The 20509-nt window shown below is 41.9% G+C and overlaps 1 protein-coding gene across 1 annotated transcript in view; it reads left to right on the forward strand.

Moving 5' to 3' along the window:
• The first annotated feature begins 1622 nt into the window (after positions 1-1622).
• The window catches only part of LOC121679900 (zinc finger matrin-type protein 4-like), a 24131-nt gene continuing 5244 nt past the window's right edge, over positions 1623-20509 (forward strand). Inside the window, exons 1-5 of the mRNA XM_042058962.1 lie at positions 1623-1843; positions 5522-5623; positions 10102-10188; positions 13531-13687; positions 19093-19317. Of these exons, the coding sequence (XP_041914896.1) occupies positions 1757-1843; positions 5522-5623; positions 10102-10188; positions 13531-13687; positions 19093-19317 (658 nt within the window). The 5' untranslated portion in view covers positions 1623-1756. The remainder of the gene's footprint in view (positions 1844-5521; positions 5624-10101; positions 10189-13530; positions 13688-19092; positions 19318-20509) is intronic.

The following is a 20509-nucleotide window of genomic DNA, read 5'->3' on the forward strand; positions in this document are numbered from 1 at the left end:
TTTCCACTTCTTCCATTCTGAGGGTGGTTTGTAGTGCTGGGTTATAATGTATCATATCATAGAGATATTGCTTATTACACATTGTTGAAGACAACTGGATGTGATATTTTTTTCTAATTTTCCCTTCCTACCTAAAACATCTGGGGGGCCGTATGAAACCTGCTGGCTGGCCTGATCTGGCCACCGAGTCTTATGTTTGACACCCCTGCATTAGGCTGTGATTAGGCTCTGCTGGACCAAATCGTGCAGTTAGACAGATTCATCAGTAGATGGGACTATTTTCAAGACAATGCCCTCTGCTGTCAATATTGCACTACATTAAAAAATGCCTAATTAATCAGTGAATATTATGCATAGTATATTCAGCATATTACAAAACAGCTGTAGTTCATGCAATAGCAGCTTTAGGTTACAAATGTATTTTTAATGACATAAATGTGATTGGATTCCAGGCCTACTGTACATTTGATAAGTCATTAACAGTTAATTTCATTGGTTTAGCACCATCTGAATTGTCTTACATTATCAATGTACTACCTCTGTATATTTCCTTGAGATGTAAGCTTTCCTGGGACTAATACATATTTAGAGAAATCCATGAATTATTCTACTCATGGACACCACTGTAGCCAACTGAAACATGCAAATGAGCTTTGAGAGAAGAGGAGCTGGTTGAAACTGCAGTTCTTTTGGCCATATTGAAAACCACTCAGATACAGTACTGACCAGACCAATGCAGTTATATTTGTCTTAAAAGAAATGGCTAGGCAGCAAATCTCTAAAGCCCCATTCACAACTGATACTCTATTAAGAGAATTAAACTCATTTTTCTATTCACCTAACTCATTGGTTATAAGGGGAAAAAATCATTTATTTATTTAGTAACATTCTGGTTAAGGTATAATGTCATAGACGAATATTTATTTACCTTTGAGGTCTGAAGTCTGTGTGAGCTCCTCAGCCATTAGTAGGCTATATGACCACACAGCAACAGAGTGTAGGCTTGAGATGGTGCAGAGACACACACACGGGAATCTGTCTTGTGACTATTAACTCTAGTCGTGCCAGGCCTCCGTAACACCAAAGCGCGTGGAGGTAGTTTTGTCATGCAGAAAGCTATCTGATTCACACAGCATAATCTTGTCACATTTTTACGACTTGGCGAATCCATTTAAAATAGCTCATACTTGCTAGAATGAATTGAAATCACATCGTTCAGTGACAGATTGACGAAATCATCGCCAAAATTATTAATTCGTAGGCTAATGAAAGACAGTTTCCCCTCTTGTGTCTTTATGACTGAATGGCATATGACACCAGTTTTGCCAGTCCGCACCCAACGAATGGGCAACAAGAAGTGATGGGTCAATTTGATTACTCACCCAAATGACATCAATTAGCATCCACTGACACTTATACCAATTAAACTAGACTCAACAACTATTAATTATTTACATAGTAGCCTAGGCTAAGGGCACTTTTGACTTGACCGCGAGAGAACTTTCGGTCCTGACTCCTCTCAACCTATTGGCTCTTCATAATTTACAACTTGGCCGTGGGGCGATGCCGTTGACATTACACAGCGAAGGCAAAGGTACCAATTTCACCCAACTCGGTAGTAGAGACTGTCAGCCAATAGGGATGGTGCAGGGCGGAGAGCATCTCTCGTTATTATCGCCCACCCTTCTCTTGTTGCCGCCGCTCGGCGTGTGTTGTTGATGCGGTCTCCAGCTGCACGCCGCCTGTATTCCTGCCAATGGACTGTACGGTTTCTCTTCAGGTGCAGCATCATCTGACAGTGTATCCCAACCAACTATACCAAGGATACAGTTTTGAGCTACAGGTACGATCCTCGTTGTGTGGAATCTGGAGGTACAGAAATGTTTTTGTTTGATAGGCTAGCCTAAGTTGATTTCAATGATGCCTTCTTCTTGACTCATCTCCTCGTTTGGCAAAGGACTGCGTAAATATCGCTGGCAATTAACAGTCCGTGATAGTCGGTATGGGTGAACAATGCTTGAACGATGTTCCTTAAAATATGTGATATTGTCGTGTCGTGTGAGGCTGTGTGGTGTATGGAGACGACTGCCAAACACGTTTATCCTTACCTCTTGCAATAACTTGTGCCTTCGCCTTCTGTTGTCTTTGTTTGTCTCGATAAGTTTAGTATCAGTTTCTCATTATATCCAGCACTGCAGTGTGTTATTCCGGGTTAGTTGCTGGGAAAGTTACTGTAAGGCACAGATAGTTTGCTCTAGTTTTAACTACACCGCTTGACATGGTGTTGAAGAACATCTAAACAAAACTGTTTACAAGGGCACAGCCGTTCTGTATATTGCTCATGCATATCTCGTCGCAGAATTCCGAAATCTGAGGTGTTGCTGACCAGACATGGTCCTCCTCAAAGAGAGTTATCATATGGCTATTGACAGGTGCATTTGGTGAAGCCTAGGATATTAAACCCTCCCTATACAGGATTTCTAGAAGACATTTTTTCTTCTTATTAACATAAAGCTGTGCCTTCAGTGTCTCTCAGGGTTTGTCATTTGTTCAATCTTATTCATTTATTTGTTTTTTGTTTACCTTTCTCCATAAATATTATTAAACAGTGAAATTACATCACTGACAACTTGACCTTAACTCAAGGAGATCAATACTTGTTTTATTGCCACAGATGAAGGCATTAATTCTCCTCACATGAATGAAGACCTTCACGGTGATAAGTTGCACCATGAAGGATGTCTCTGAGCAGCCACTGATTTGATTAACTTTGACAGCACAGACTTGAGACTGATACACTTCGATCCATCTCCACAGAGCCATTTCCTTTCCATTTGGCCACACTATAGGGAGAGGATCACTCTCCACTCCAGCATGCACCCTCTCCAGATCTAACCTTGCTCACTGTATCATTTGTACCTGTGATAGGTCAACATGCCTCAGCATAATTAGTCTTTCTGATGAGGGAAGGTGCCTGCTTGATAACCCCAGTGAAATGCTCTCAAAGGCTGTTCTGTCGGTGATGTTCTTTTTCCCACCAAGGTTGCTTTGTTAGTGATCTTGTTTTTGATGGTAAATAGGCATGGTTGTTGATTGGCCGCTGTGAGATATCCCCTACCTATAGCAGTAGGAATTTAACATATCTCCTGTGTATGTATATTTGAAATGGTTATATCTCAGAATGCTGTTGGGTGAATTCAAGTTTAATCACCTGCAGGAGTAAAAAGGGCGCCTCCAGCCTCATATAGGGCACTACCAGATCAATCAGTTAAAATTATTATTATATTATTTGGCCTGCAGTCTCAGGGCTCTCTCCGTTTATTCTCACGCCATATGTTATAGTTATTGATCAGCCCGAGGCCTTGAATATTTGACCTTTCTTAGTGCTTTAAATTCACTCACACATTGGAAATACATCTCTCAGTCTCTATACTCCACTATTTTCGATACAGTCTGCATTTCCTGTGTTGTGATTAACATAGTGACGCAGCTTCGCACGGTGAATACAAATGGGGGTCCATGTTGTGATAAGAAATGTGGGCATAATTTGATTTTGGAGGCGTGACTGTTTTTCTCATTGGTGGCTTAAGATTTTACTTGAAGATGAATGTTTTCACACAAGTTTGCCACAGTAATCACGTTAAAAAATGAAATATGTCCTTATATTTTAGTGGGCTGAAGTCACCCTAGAGTGAATATAAAAGCGTCTGGAAAGTGTCCCTGAGTCCCCTGTTCTTTATGAGATGCAAAACCCTTTTATCAGTATTCAAATTTCTGACTGTTGTGCCCTTGAATCACAAATGCCCCAAGCAGAGGGTGTTTTTACTTTAGATCTGTTCCTTCAAAGCAAAATCTGGAGCACCATAACACATCCCATGACATCTTTACAAATGACAGTGAATGAATAATTTCTCAAGAGAGAATAGAAAAACCCAGTCTGAAAAATCATGTTCACTGTGCAAGATAGCCCTGTATGTTAACATAATTATATTCATAGAGCCACATGTTTAACCGTTGTATTTTGATAAACATCATTGCACGTAAGCAATTCAAAGGGGAATTTTGCTTTTTCTCATGAGAATGAGTGAAACAAGCCAAGGTTCCTCTGAGACACCCCCCCCCCCCCCCCCCCCATAGCATTTGCTGAAGGCACGATAGAGAGCTGGTGCTTTGATACACCACAATGACAAATTTATCTTTCATCTTGTCAGTATCATTATTCCTCCTCCCCTGGGCTCCCGTCCTATGGGAAATCCAAATGTCAGGGAATTCAGCTGCTTGCAGACTCTGCAAGATCATCTGTCAGTGTCAAAATACTGTGGCACACCATAGGTGTGGAACTGAGCTGCTGTACTTATTTCTGACTTATTTGAAGGTCTATAGATGGACATGCCTGTCATTAAAGGCTCAACAGCATTTTATGTTTAGGCAATACTAATTGGACCAGACACTGGTGAAATAAGGCTGTTGTGGCTTGTCCACTGTCTCCCACCTCCTATCTCCTAATTTGCTCCTTTCCATATTTTGTTGAAATAATGTGTTAAAAATTGACGAATGCTGCTGAGTTTTTGTAAGGCTGCTGGTAAGATACCTTGCTCATTAAGATGGAGTATTTAATTGTCTGCTCTTAGATATGCTTAACCTAATTCTTCAGGCAAAGTTCAGCATTGCAGCCTACCTTAGGCTTTAGAAGCTGTAATATAGCTGCACGTAGGCTATTGCCCCTGCTGCCCCTGCACTGTAGTGTAGGTGTTCTTGTTAATGTAGTCCCAGCTCACAAAAAAGGGAGAGGATATTTTATATATATATATATATAAATATATACTATATATATATACCTGAGAGTTTCCATTCAGATAGTAGGTGCATTGCTGTGGCTATTGCTATAGCTTCTTGTGTGAAACTGTAAAAGTCGCTGTAGAACCTGTCTAGCACTCTCATATAAACTTCCATTAATATCTGAGATGTTAATATCAATTTTACATGCACCTGAGACATTTTAACACCATTGCCATTTTAGCACTTCCAGATTAGAGCTTGTACTGTTCATTGTAGGCTAAACATGCATGTCAGAATTTACTACAATGTAATATTCAATGCAGGTAATTAAGGAACATAAATCATAAGGAAACTTTAAGACCAGATTCCTGAGTTCTCAATAACTGACAAAATCCTATAGATCCAAACCATCTTTTGGATGAGCAAAAATAATCCTCTAGACTCTAGTTTTGTAGCATTCAAATTCTTCCACTGTAATGCTCAGAGTTGAAGGTTGAGCATTTGGTTTCCAGGGTTGCACATACTCTCAAGAGGTACTGCTGGCCAAAGATCATATCCTTAAAGTGTAATTCAGTTTTTAGAAATAATCTGTTACCATAACAAGGAGAAGAGTTTTGTTGTTATCTGTACGAGACTGATTGCTCTTATGTAACATTCATTTTCAATCAATGTTTGAAAATAGCAGTGTGCCTCACTGGTAAATACTGATAAATACAACTGAACTGTTTTACCTCTTTCAAAGATGAAGTCTACTGAAGTGGATCAGGCACTCTTCACTGACACCTACTGCAAAGTATGCAGCGCCCAGCTCATATCTGACTCCCAGAGGGTCGCCCACTACGAGGTGAGTAATGTCACGCATGCAAATCCTAAGCACATGCCATCCAATCACAAGATCTAGATGCTGCTGCAGAATCACGATGACATAGGTTCATCCTTTCCTTTTTTTCAGTTGGCTTAATGCAACTTTGTATGCTACGGGTTCCTCATGACAAATGGTGTTCTCCAAGGCAAACCCACACAAGTGTATATGTGGGGGCTTACACATGCTAGAGCACCAGAATATGTGGGCAGAGATATGTAACAGTTTGAGTAAGAGAGTGTGTATGTGTGAGGGAGTGTGCATACGTGCGATCACAATCACACGTCCCTTATCTAATATGAATACTAATGTGGTGATTTATGGAACAGAATAATTTTTATGGAGAGAAAGGCAATTTCAGGGATGCAATGACCCATAGCTTCGCACGCTGCTTATGGGGTGTCAGATAGATAGATGAAGTTGCTATGGTGTGGTTCAGACTAACCTATTAAACAGTGTCTAATGTATCCATGCCTCAGCAGTGGCCACCAAACCTTACGTTATGATATCCCCCCCCCCCCTCATTTGCAATTAATTAGAGTTTGACACGTAACCAGGGCTTGTACACAACCAGTTCTTCACTTATTAATGTAGTTACTAAGCAATTTCTTATGAATCATCATGTCTTAAACATTTAGGCAATGAAAGACTGTGCAACTATACTGAAACTGAATTGCTTGGAGCTGATGTGACCTTTCCATGTTAAACCCTGGTGTGATTACCACAGAAGTATGTTGCATATAAATTAGGATAATCTAATGCTAATCTCTTCCAATAGAAGTAGCATACTGTTTGATGTATGAAACACTTAATGAGGTATTGTATAAGTAATATTATAAACACATCATTGTTTTGGATTATGTGTGCTTCAGGGCCTGCTCTACCATCTCATCATTCTGCAAACTATGATATCAAATCTCACAGAAAAGAAATTTGTGAATGAATAGGAAAATAAGAAAATAACTTAATAACATAAATGCTCATCATAATTTAATAATGATGAGCATTTATGACTCTCTATTCTATTTCTGTTTGTCATGCAATCAGAAGATAAACCATATAGGCTTCCACACAAGATACAGTGTAACTTTTCCTAATGGATTTCTAGGGATAACAGTAAAAAGGTCTCTTAAAGGAGCAACCTTTTCATCAACTGTTCCCCCCCCTCATTTGCAATTAATTAGAGTTTGACAAGTAACCAGGGCTTGTACACAACCAGTTCTTCACTTATTAATGTAGTTACTAAGCAATTTCTTATGAATCATCATGTCTTAAACATTTAGGCAATGAAAGACTCTGTGCAACTATACTGAAACTGAATTGCTTGGAGCTGATGTGACCTTTCCATGTTAAACCCTGGTGTGATTACCACAGAAGTATGTTGCATATAAATTAGGATAATCTAATGCTAATCTCTTCCAATAGAAGTAGCATACTGTTTGATGTATGAAACACTTAATGAGGTATTGTATAAGTAATATTATAAACACATCATTGTTTTGGATTATGTGTGCTTCAGGGCCTGCTCTACCATCTCATCATTCTGCAAACTATGATATCAAATCTCACAGAAAAGAAATTTGTGAATGAATAGGAAAATAAGAAAATAACTTAATAACATAAATGCTCATCATAACTTAATAATGATGAGCATTTATGACTCTCTATTCTATTTCTGTTTGTCATGCAATCAGAAGATAAACCATATAGGCTTCCACACAAGATACAGTGAAACTTTTCCTAATGGATTTCTAGGGATAACAGTAAAAAGGTCTCTTAAAGGAGCAACCTTTTCATCAACTGTTTCCCCCCCTCATTTGCAATTAATTAGAGTTTGACAAGTAACCAGGGCTTGTACACAACCAGTTCTTCACTTATTAATGTAGTTACTAAGCAATTTCTTATGAATCATCATGTCTTAAACATTTAGGCAATGACAGACTCTGTGCAACTATACTGAAACTGAATTGCTTGGAGCTGATGTGACCTTTCCATGTTTAACCCTGGTGTGATTACCACAGAAGTATGTTGCATATAAATTAGGATAATCTAATGCTAATCTCTTCCAATAGAAGTAGCATACTGTTTGATGTATGAAACACTTAATGAGGTATTGTATAAGTAATATTATAAACACATCATTGTTTTGGATTATGTGTGCTTCAGGGCCTGCTCTACCATCTCATCATTCTGCAAACTATGATATCAAATCTCACAGAAAAGAAATTTGTGAATGAATAGGAAAATAAGAAAATAACTTAATAACATAAATGCTCATCATAACTTAATAATGATGAGCATTTATGACTCTCTATTCTATTTCTGTTTGTCATGCAATCAGAATATAAACCATATAGGCTTCCACACAAGATACAGTGAAACTTTTCCTAATGGATTTCTAGGGATAACAGTAAAAAGGTCTCTTAAAGGAGCAACCTTTTCATCAACTGTGAATCACTCTCACTTTCTATCCAACTTTACACGACAGGCTTTAATTTTAATAATGGCGATTTTTCATACAAAGTCTGTCACAACAACACAACAAAACCTTAAGGAGATAAACCTACAGAGTTTGTTTGTGCCTTTATACTACAGAAGTGAACTAGTGTATTCCAATATTCACCTAAATCTGGGGGGATAAGAACATTTACATTTAGTCATTTAACTGACACTTTTATCCAAAGCTACTCAGAAAAAAGGGAACAATCAAGGTACAGTGTGACTAGGACATGTTAGTAATAATAATAATAATAATAATAATAATAATAATAATAATAATAATACACTTTATTTGTATAGCACCTTTCATACACAGAATGCAGCTCAAATGTTGCAATAAGTACTACAGCAACCGAGATGGCCATGCATCAAGCAAGAGCCGAGTCTGCTCTGACATCCCGCTGTGAGAAGGCCAGTCTGGACACAGGGCCAGTGTGCCCTGTCATTCAGCTCTGACCATGCCATTTGTCTTCTGTCCAGTGAGCAGAGCCTAGTCTTCCTTCACCGAGAGCCCCTTTAAAGGTTCAGTTTTCATACGGCCTCAGATAGCGGGTCTGAATGATAAGTGGATAGTGTTAATCAAATGGAATAGATTAAGGGGAGGCAGGCAGGTGACAGCCATTCGAGGGGATTGTGCTCCGCCGCCGAGAGGCACAGATCCCAGCGTGAGCAGATAGCAGCAGATTGGGATCAATTAGTCCACTGCTGTTCTTCTTTGAAGTATCCCACAGAGGTGATGTAGCGACACACATGCACAAACAGAGACACAGACACACACACACACACATACAGACATACAGACACACAGGCACACAAACACAGACAAACACGCACATGCACACGCACACGCACACACACACACACACACACACACACACACACACACACACAAACACACACAGCAAAAAGGTCCTGTAATCTCTCGGGAGGACAAAGACATTTCTAAAGGAAGATAAGTGAGAAGTAACTCAGAGAGAGAGGAGGCCAGCGGGGGCCATTCTGCTCTTATGCTACATGTGCTATGTTAGAAATTCAGAAAGCGACTGAGCAATTTCGGAGCAGTCCAGTAGTAACACAAATAAAGAGGGAGCATAGAATATCATAATGAGGTCTGTCTGCAGCACCAATAGGGTGGGAGCCTGGCTGAAAATTGTATTAGCACAGCCGGCCAACCGCAAAACTGTAAACATGTAGATGATAGATAGATAGATAGATACTTTATTCATCCCCAAGGGGAAATTCAGGGGGTATCAGTAGCATACAGACATCACACACAACATGCACTTAAGTACTGAATTAATTTAGATTTAGACTGATTTCTTTGAGCTGCCACCTCAATATTACCTCTCAAATTGGAAGCAGCTAACTATAGGATATGACTAAATGACAAACTGACTCAATGTTGCAAATGAGATGAAGATCGCTGCCCGCTTCTCTCCAAGTTAGAAATGTCAAGGTTTATAGTATATATAATGTCATAGCATGTAAATGTCTGTCCAGGTCATGATGACCGCCCCTCTACTTTACACGAGTGGAGATCAGACTTTGTGGCGCCACGGTCATGAAAATGTAATACACCAGCTAAAAAATGCCACGTCCTGGCCACGCTGTAACAAAGATTTCTCAATATAAATAACCACCACGTTGCATTGCTCGTCTAGGGCAGAGAGCAGCGTACGCAGCGTCTCTCAGAGAGCAGCGTAGTAATCAATAAATCCCAGTATTATTGTGCAGGGGTCAGCATAAAAATAAAATTGCCTCTATGGCTCTCAGCAGTGATGATTCTTATGTTTTGATATCAGTCGATTAATAAAATGTTACTTTCAAGTGCTTACTGTATTATTTCTTCTGAAATATCAAGTCATAACTTTCAACGAAGCATACTTCAAGCATTAATCATAGAGCCTAAGTATTTATAATAACTGTTTTGTCATATCCAAATATTTTGTCTTTGTTCCCAGAGTCGAAAACATGCAAACAAAGTGCGACTCTATTACATGCTACATCCAGTTGATGGAGGCTGTCCGGCAAAGAAGCTACGAACGGAGGTAATCTATTCTGTTATATGGAATTCCCATTCACCTATTCTACTACTTAACCAGCCGCTACACCCAACAGGAATCCACATCTCAAATTAATTAGTGATGCTTTGAATTAAGGACATCTTAATCAGTCAGTTACATAATGTAAATAAATCATTGCCATTTGTATTAAGAAACCATGAGAAGCAAAGGTTTGTGGATTATTAATGTCAGCTAATGCATAATGCTTTAGTGTATGAGTTTACATCAATGAACCATTTAGCATACCACACCACACACTTTCCAGGCACAAGTACTGTCAGTCCCTATTTGCGTTCAGTCTCCTGTGAGACAGTATACAGTGGAGAGGGCAGGGGGACACTGATATCCGTTATAACAGACATGCTTTCTACATAAGACCCCGAGATTAAGACATGAAATGTCACCCATTGTGTTTTGTTATCTTATTTGTCACATCTCTGCTAAAAGATCCGTTAAAACATTATTTATTCTACACTCCAGAAGAGATTTTCACCTCTGTTTTTCACCATCCCATAGCAACTGTCCAGGCAGTGATTTCACACCCACAGCGTATTGATCGGCTCATAACTCCCCCGCTTCCATTGTGTTTTAGAGCACACCCCTGATTATTTCGCCACCACATGGACAACGCTTCAGGCCCTCTGGCTGAATGTGAGCATCCATTGTCAGTCAGATGTGATATTTTTTTTGTCTGCACAAAGAAAGGGAAATCAGGCTGCACAGGGACGGCGGCAGTGATTGTTGGCGTTGTGGTGATGGAGTCTTGTGGAGAGAGGTAGGAAGGGGGGGGGGGGGGGGGGGTGGGGGGGCGTGTGTCCCTTCTGGGTCATCTGCGAACGCAGGACTTGGACTCGCCACTCTGCCCACCCACTCGGTGACGGCTCGCCAAGCTCACCGGATGATTTGAGGGCACGGCGCAGGGGTCCCTAGGGACATATGAAACCCCTCCTCCAGTCCTGGCACATCATGGGCTGGAACCAGAGGTGGTGAGGGCTGAAGGCAGGAGAGAGGGAGGAATGGAGGGATGGAGGGAGGCTTTCTGGCTGATTAAATGATACCTGCAGACCACCAGACTCATTTTCGTTGGCATTACTTAAATCACTAGTGCTGTGGGCAACTGGCATTGTTTTTATTTCAAATTGAACTCACTCTAAGGGGTCACATTAAATTTCCTGCTGGAAAAAAGTAGTCCACTCAATAATGTACCAGAAACACAATTTCCCATAAAAGGCCTTAAAATGTAAATAGGCTGAAACATTGAGACTGGTTTTGTTGCTTTAGGCAGTAATAAATTCACTTAGGTAAATAAAGTGAATTTAGGCTATTTTCTTTGACAAAATCAAATAAACTCAGTATCCTGTCCTTGTATCTGAGTTGGCACAATAGGAATATTCTTGTAGCTTGATGGAGATAGCAATCCATTTGAATGTAATGACAAAGATTTAGCTGATCAGCATAAAGTATCCATGCATAATATTAAGTTATTATGTTCAACTGAATTATTAATGGCAGGCATTTGAAATCGCTTACCTCATTTCCCCTTGCTCCCAGTGCAGGTCACTGGTTCATTGTAGCCATTGTTGAGCTGGGATCAAAGCATCGACGGAAGCAATAGGAGCCAGTGACCCTCTCCTTACCATAAGGGCTAGAGTATGCTGCTACATGCTTTGATGATTGAAGAGGGTGCATTGTACAGTTGTCTGCACTGTCCTGACTCCTCTGCATCAGTGAATGAACCCCACAGAGAGTCTCCGAAAAAGACAAACGGCTGTACAGAATTGCAATAGGCTAAATGGACCACTGCTTGCTTGAGGCACTCTGAAAGATATCCAGGATAAATGCACAAAGATGCTTTTTACTAGAACTATAATTGGATTCCTTCAGCTGTGCTCAGATGTTAATTCTAGATTTATTTTAGCACATTTGTCAATATCATTCTTGATGAAGAGTAAGTTCCTTATATTTATATTTCAGAGGTTTGGTTGAGCTACTTAGATGCACAGTTGGATTCATATAGAGTGTATGCATATGTTGTCTTGGGACTTGGGGAGTTATTGAAATGCCACAGTCCATGTTGTAGGGCATGATATTCCCAAGTTAATGACACTATCTGCACAACAGATGAATAATTGAGATGTCAACCTGCCCATGAATGTATAAACACAGGGGGGGTGGGTCGAATGGGTATCATCATATGTTTACCAACAACTCATGCAGTGTTTAATATCCAAGGTCAGGCAATAGGGAGATGAAAACCAATGAAGGCTTTGCCTTAGGGAGTCAAAGTAAAGACATTACGGTGTGTGTAGACAGGAGTAAACACAGCCCGCGTGTGAGTGGACACAGATGAATGCCCGGCAGCTAAACGGATGAATGTGGGAGAAGTGCATTTTGCTTTTGGCCTATTGCTGCTCAGAAATTAACTGTGACACTGTTTTATTCATTGTAGTAAAAACAACTTTAGACGTTACACATATTCACAGATGATTCAGTTAGTGTGTGCTTTAAATAGAGTCATCTTATGACACAGTGAATGGACACATATGTTGACCCTGTGTGTGTGGTGTGTGTGTGTGTGTGTGTGTGTGTGAGTGTGTGTGTGTGTGTGTGTGTGTTTGCTATGGGATTATTTAACCCTGCCACAGCACCGACAGCGATCGACTTCCTTTAACAAGTCCTATTGACTTCTGACCATTATGGGAGTAAAGCTGTACGGCCTATGAAGGTTAATGTGGCTTCTGCCCCATTTCCATTCTGGCATGATGCACCTAATAAGAAGCACTGCTGAAAGCATTAACAGTCAGTCTCCTTAAAAAGCTTGCAAAATTACTCTTCTCCTCGTCCTCTCTGCTGGTTATAATGTGTTTTGGGGGTCCTTGGAAAGAGCTTGTGTAATCATCCAATTTTCCTTTAAAAAAAAAAAAAAGTCGGAAGGCTGGATAACAAACACATCCATGTTCTAACTGTGTCACACTGTTAGGTGTTAGGAAGAGGGATGCTTTCTGTTTTTAGAAGTGTGCAAATTACTTTTCTACACCATGACCTACATGCATTGACATGACGAATCATGCGTTTTTTTCTGGCGATGAACACTAACACCTTTCATTTCCATGGCCCAAGACAATAATCATGGGAATGGATGCTGTCTTCCTTTTTTACTTAGAAACAGCATAGAGTAGCTATTTATATTGAAAAATGTTTCTGTTGGGCCAAATGGTTTCGGTTGGGCTTCTTGGCACATTTATTTATGTGTGATTGGTTGTACTTGTGTTTTATGTTGTGTGTATGTGTGTATGTGTTTTTTTGTGTTTATACATGCTCCTGTAGGGCAGTGAAGAGGGTGATGTGGATAAGAACAAGTGCTGTACACTCTGCAACATGTCCTTCACTTCTGCCGTGGTGGCACAGTCCCACTACCAGGGCAAGATCCACGCCAAGAGGCTAAGACTACTCCTAGGGGAGCCACCAGCCATCACCTCCAAAGGTAAGATTCCTCCTCGAACCGTCAGCTCACACACAGACACACAAAGTAGAGAGTGAGAGTGAAAGAATGAAATGGGGAGAGGAAAGAAAGAAAGAAAGAGAAGAAAGAAAAGAGAAAGAAGGAAAGATAGTCTGAAAGGGAGCCCCCAGCCATCACCTCCAAAGGTAGGATTATTAGTTCCTCTAACTCTGAGCTCACACACAGACACACAAGGCAGAGAGTGAGAGAGAGAAAGCAAGAGAGAGAGAAAGAAAGAAAGAAAGAAAGAAAGAAAAGGAAAGGAATGAGATAGTCTTGACAGGGAGATCAATCTGTGGGTTTAAGTAGAGTCGCACTGGCCTTGTTCTCCCCCCTGAGCCCCCACTTTGAACACTGAGTCTCTGAGCTCATCTCGTCTCTTTCGTCTCGGCGGAGACTAAGGCTGGAGCAGTGGAAGAGGCTCTGTGTGTATATGTGTGTGTGTGTGTTTGTGTGTGTGTGTGTGTGTGTGTGTGTGTGTGTGTGTGTGTGTGTGTGTGTGTGTGTGTGTGTGTGTGTGTGTGGGACCGAGAGGCCCAGATGCAGAGCTTTCTGACAGAGTGGCCCTGACTGCACACCTGATGCTCACTCACCCGAGAGAGGCGCATGTGAGGACACATGACTGCAGGCTCCACTTTAATACCCAGCTCCACTCCAGCTCCTCTCAGCCCTCTGATCCAGGTTGGGCTGCACAGGAGAGACTCTGTCAGGCTGGAAGAGGAGATCAGTGGAGCTCTCTCACATGGCTATGTCTGTATGTACACACTGACTATGCAATCACTGGCAATATGGCACCGCTCAAGGGGATTCTTGTTTTGTGATGCAAGAAGGGTCTTATTAAAGGTGCATACTGATAACTTTCTTCAAGTGAAGATTGGGTGCATATTATCTGGCTACATGACACCTTGAAGCAACTCAGTGTGACCACTATACCTGGCTGCTTGATGCTCATTGAGCTCAATGCAAATCAAACCAGCTAATACAGTAGGCTAACTAAAATACACACCATGCCAATCGGTAGGTATGGTGAAGGGTATGTGATGATGTGGGACTATTTTAATTCCAAAGGCCAAGGGAACTTTATCAGGATGCATAGTATCCTGCATCTATTAAATAACTGGCCTTTAAAAATAAAAATCTGCCTGCCTCTATGGGAATTCAACATAGGTTTAACATAGGGGTATGAATACTTATGCACCCTGTATTTTAATGAAGAACATTTATTTATTTACGATACATTATTCATTCACAAAGAAAATTGGTGTCCTTAAAGGTTGGATTTTTCCTATTTTTTTTAATTAAGGCATTAAGATCCATTTTCAAAAGATCATTTTTTAATTCCTCTTTTTAGTCAACTTTAGCATAGGGCTGAATACTTTTTATAGGCACTGTAGTTAGTTAGTTAGATTTTTAGCAAGAGTAAACACACTACAAATTCATCCCTAGTCATTATAAACAGAAGGGAAGCATATTGGTGGGAAGCCCTTTTAAATATTTCAAGCTCACTTGCTCATCCTGTGCAAACGCAGGGTATCTGTGCACTCTCACCACGTCCCAGTGGTGGAGATATATGGCCGGGTTTAGGTAACAGGCTCGGTCCAGGCCGTCGCACCGTTGAGTCACACACACACACACACGCTCAGCACGCATCAGTGTTCACGGGCAGGATGGCCCGCGGTCAGAATTGACCCCAAAAGGAAGGAATGACCGGGTGAGAGCAGGAGAGAGAGAGAGCCGGAGGCCTCCGGGGGCTGTGAAGGGAGCAGTAGGGCAGCAACACAGGCCCAGGACCCAGAGTGCACTGATGGGTCAACATGAGCTAAGAGTATGGTCATCATCTTTGTAGGTGTGTGTGTGTGTGTGTGTGTGTGTGTGCGGGCGTGCATGTATGTGTGTGCGTGCGTATGGTGTATGCGCATGCGTGCATGTGTGTGCGTGTGTACGTGTATACGTGTGTGTGTACATGTGTGTACGCGTGTGTACGTGTGTGTGTGTGTGTGTGTGTGTGTGTGTGTGTGTGTGTGTGTGTGTGTGCGTGCAGTCCTTTGTGGTCAAGTCTGTGAAGAGGAACATTAAATGTTTGATGTTCTCTGACCATCCTTACTCTGCTCTCTTAAAGGGCCATGGCGGTTTGTAGAACATTAAATATTAAGTATAATTGTTTTCATATCTCAAAATAAGTCTTTTTGAATACTGTGATACTTGCCTACTGCTACTTCAATTGGCTTTGAGATTTAACCATAGCCTTCTGCTTATCCTCTCTATTAACTTTTATATGTTTTTGCTGAAAAGGCTCAAAGAGATATTTCTCACCAGTGTATGAATAAGAAATTAAATAACAATAAAGGTTGGTTGGATTAAGTAAAGATTAATGTCAAAAGAGAGTATTTTCTCTTTATCTCTTCTTAAAAATGAGATGCATTCCCTGTGTGCAATGAAGCTTAGTCTTACAATGTGGGAAAGTGGCCAGCAGACTGCATTAACAGTGCTGTCTCTTTCTCACTTCATCTGAGATGTAGAAATGAAATAAATCTTCTGGGATCTTCTCAGAATGGGACAATAGCCGCTGTAGCATTGGCTGGAACATTGACTCTTGCTACAGCCAAGTCTAGGGCACAGACCGAGAACTTGGACAGAGTTATCTCAAGGTAATAGAAGGATTAGAATGTTCTTCTAACTTCTGTGCTCTTTCAGAGGAGAGATTATCAGTCAAAGCTGCATACCAACATACAAAAGAGCCACGGGCACATTTATTTTCCCGCTTTACCACTCTGCTCGCCGGGTCGGGGTTCTGAAGTGAAATATTTGTTCGTTATGTGTACTTTGGCCGATACCGGACCTGAATCTTTGAGCCAGGAGCATTATCAATCCGTCACAGCTGATGTTTCTGCCGACACTGTGCAACTCTGGAGGTGCACTGGCCTTAACCTGAAAACATTGTCTTTCAATTTTGTTTTTACTGTGGCGGCGACTCGTTGGGTTTGATTTGTGTCCTCGTAGTGGCTATTATTTGGAGGTCTCAGAACTGTTTTTGCTGGCGAGCTGACCTTGGCATAGCTTGCATGGGCCTGGCAAAGTCCTATGATGTATTTGCACCCAGTCTTGGACTCGTTGTGTATACAGCTGCCAGGGGGCTGGCAGTGTAGAAGCAGATAGCGGTTTAACACTCTGGCCACTCACAGACATAGTGTCCAGCAGTGAACGAGGGATGGACAGAAGGACAGTGTGATTTATGTGTTTTTTTATTCAGAACTGTAATTTCTCTCTCTCTCTCTCTCTCTCTCTCTCTCTCTCTCTCCCTCGCTCTCTTTCTCTCTCTCTTTCTTTCTCTCTGTGGCAGAGATTGGGACTCCATAATCTTGGCAGTTTTCTTTAAGATAATTTGTAAGTAAGAAGTGAATAACACTGTATTAAACATGCATTTATCATTACCAAAAATGAGGTAAAGGGAAGGGAAAATATGGCTCTTGATGATGTAATTAGATCAGGCTCTCTTTCTTTCTCACTCTCTCTCTTTCTCTCTCTCTCTCTCTCTCTCTCCCTCTCTCTCTCTCCTTGCCCAAGCTCACAGACCTCCTGCTGAGGACTCCCTCAGACAGATTTGTCCTCTCGCCTCTCGCTGTGTGAAGTCTGGTCTCAAAATCTGCTCACTTGTTTCACAAAGCGTTGACCGCCTGGTAGTTATTCCAAACGATATGCATATTTCAGATCTTGCTGCAGCAGGTGTCACTGTTTGTGAGCTTTTGCTGAAAAAAAACAAAACAAAGATGAACAAGACCCCATGTGTTCCAACAGAAACCACAAAAGGTGTCGCCACATAAAACCATTATACATGCCACATGCACAAATGCTATCTTCTGGCTGATTGATTGCCTGAGTTCATTGGACGGCTATGAAAGAAAACATAATATGTGGGGAAGTTACATGCCATTTCATGCATGTAATATAGACAACATTTTCCCATAGGGTTTCTTTTCTACAACTTTCATTAGCAAAATGAATCCTTGTGAAACTTCTCTCTGGTTGCCTGTTATAAGGATCCCTGATGTTCATTATAAACAAAGTTCCAGACAGTTTAGGTATTGCTAAAGGCTTATAAATGCTTTTGTTAAAAGCTCACAGTGCTTTGAAGAGGACCATCTGGACCCCTGGTTGTTGTATATACACTTGTGAAGTGTATTAGTAAATTGAAAGCTCCTGAGAGGGGGGGGGGGGGGGGGGTCCAGTATGCTGTTTGTGACGCCTTTTGTGTTTGGGACGCCTTTTGTGTGGGAAAAACGGCAAATGCACTTCTGATTAGAACAGCTGTTCCCTTCAAAATCCATTTAAACGGCGATGACAAAGAGGGGATGAGGAATTTGTACAAGCCGCCCTTTTTCTATCATGCAGAAATGAGTGTCACAATGGCTGGTGATTTTCATTTGAGTGTAATTAATAAGCTCAACGAGACGAGTGCACATTCTTGGCAATCCAGTGTTCTTTCCCTCAAAGATTTTCCACGACACAACAAAATGAAGCGAGTGACTCATCCCTTATTTCTGCCTTCATCTGACGCCGCAGTTAATGTCTGTCACTCAATCTATCACATTTATGAGGCAACCGAGGCCATTGTTAACATTTGATGTCTTTTGTACTGGCAGGGGTTTGCGGTAATTAAAGTGAATAATGCCAGGCGAGCTTGTCTGTGTCTCAGAAATGAGAAGCCCAAACGTATGGGGCGTATGGGCACCCTGTACCTGATGACTGCAGACGGATTGCCTCATGTGACCGCTAGTGTGGCCTATTCATCACATTAGAGTCACATCGCTCCCACTGCTGCTCATTAAATGCAGGCCCCCAAGGAGACGTACTGTAGGTCTAATTTGTGTTCCGTGGACCAGAAAATGCCCAAATTGACAAAAGGCTTTTAGACCCATGCGTCTAGCCTTTGACAAGCTCTGACAGGTGAGGTAAATTGCCAGGAAAAACATCCTGGTGCAATTATCCCCTCCTATCCGGAACCTTTTGGCATCTTTTATTCATGGTCTCTGTCATACTATCTATATTGGCCCACTAGATTGCTCTTTTTAAGCAGTCATGCAAATATTGATTGCCAATATCAGGGGACTTCTTCACTGGGGAGCAATGCCTCATCACAGAGGTTATCACGCAGCCTGGACCTCATCACTGATCCAGATGCATGTTTTCATCATATCCATGTGCACATGTGCATCTAACAACGAATTCAAACTCTTTAACCCCAACATGGCCAAAGAAGCTATTCTATCAGCATTTCAATTGTGTAGAGAGTGATGTCTCGGACTATCTTGACCCCTCTCCTCAGAGGTAATTTCTCTCTCTCTTCATCCCACTCTCTCTCTCTTTCTCTCCTGTGTGTTTCTCCGCAGAGCTGACGGCCAGCACGGGGCAGGTGGCGGCAGGGGAGATGCCCGCGTCGGTGCCCTCCAGACAGGGCCGTGTGTCCCACCGCTACTGCCAGCTGTGCAAGGCCTGGTTCAACAACCCCAGCATGGCGCAGCAGCACTACGACGGCAAGAAGCACAAGAAGAACGCGGCGAGGGCCCAGCTACTGGAACAGCTGGGGGAGAGCCTGGAGCTGGGCGAGCTCAATGGTAAGCCGACTGAAGCCTGTTCGCATGTGTTGAACGTGGGGAACGTATTTGTGTGAGACCCTTGTGGTATACATTTCATGTTATGGTCACCTTTCGAATCATGTGTGTCACAACCCAGTAGTCCACCCCCTCAGCATGGATGTAGATAGTTGTATGTAAATACTGTTTCATTTTCACATTACTGCTCATGCAGAAGCAGGGCCCTTTTAATCACACTTAGAAGAGCCCACAAAGGCAAGCCGTGTCATTAAGGACTTCCATTATTTAGCAGAGATCAAATGAGACTTCCTGCGTGGGAATTATCAGCAGGTAATTAACGGTGAGCCCAAGCAGTGCTCGTGCTCATCTGTGCCACCTGAGCGCTGCTGACTAAAGTCGACCAGCAGGAAGTAAAGATCAAGAAAGCAGGGCGGCAGGTACCTAAAGGGACGGAGGTGCAGGCTTGTGTGGAGGAGACATTAGTGGCTGTGTGTGTGTGTGTGCGGCTGTGTGTGTGTGTGTGTTATAGCGGTGAGCTTAGCCGTGCATTCGCCCCACTAAGGCTCTGACTCACTTCTGACTCATTGCTGCGGCTACAGCAAAGCTCTCAGCACTGCACCTCTTCAGTAGTCTCTCTCTCTCTCGCTCTCTTTCTCTCAGTCTGTCTGTCTGTCTGTCTGTCTCTCTCTGTCTGTCTCTCAGTCTGTCTCCCTCCTCGCTCCCAGGATGGTTGAAATAAGCTTGGCTTGTGTTCGGCTCCCCCATGATTACTAATCTGCTCGGTGCTTACACACACTGCTCAGCTGTATTTATATTGACCAAAAAAAAAAAACACACACACACTGACACACATGGAATTGACCCACTTTATTGGTGTCCAAAAACATGCACCAAACTGAGGCAGTCTCCATGCCGTATAACGGTGCACGATTGAAGCCGCTGCAGCGTTTGTCCTCATATGCTGCCCACAGATAAGCAGGGTAGCAGCAGATCCATTATTTGATGCCAGTTAAATTAAAAATCGAATGAAAACAATTGGTTTAATGGTTGCAACAGTTTGAGGCCCTTTTTGCCTGGATGGGAAGAAAGGAGCAATAAATGGATGGAGATAAAGGTAGGAGGAGTGCAAAAGAGAGCTGGAAAGAGATGGGGGGGGGGGGGGCTACACATTTGCCAAATAGCTTGGTTTTCCATCCAACTTTTTAATGTATAT

This window comes from Alosa sapidissima, chromosome 13, assembly GCF_018492685.1.
Source record: "Alosa sapidissima isolate fAloSap1 chromosome 13, fAloSap1.pri, whole genome shotgun sequence".
Taxonomy (NCBI): domain Eukaryota; kingdom Metazoa; phylum Chordata; class Actinopteri; order Clupeiformes; family Clupeidae; genus Alosa; species Alosa sapidissima.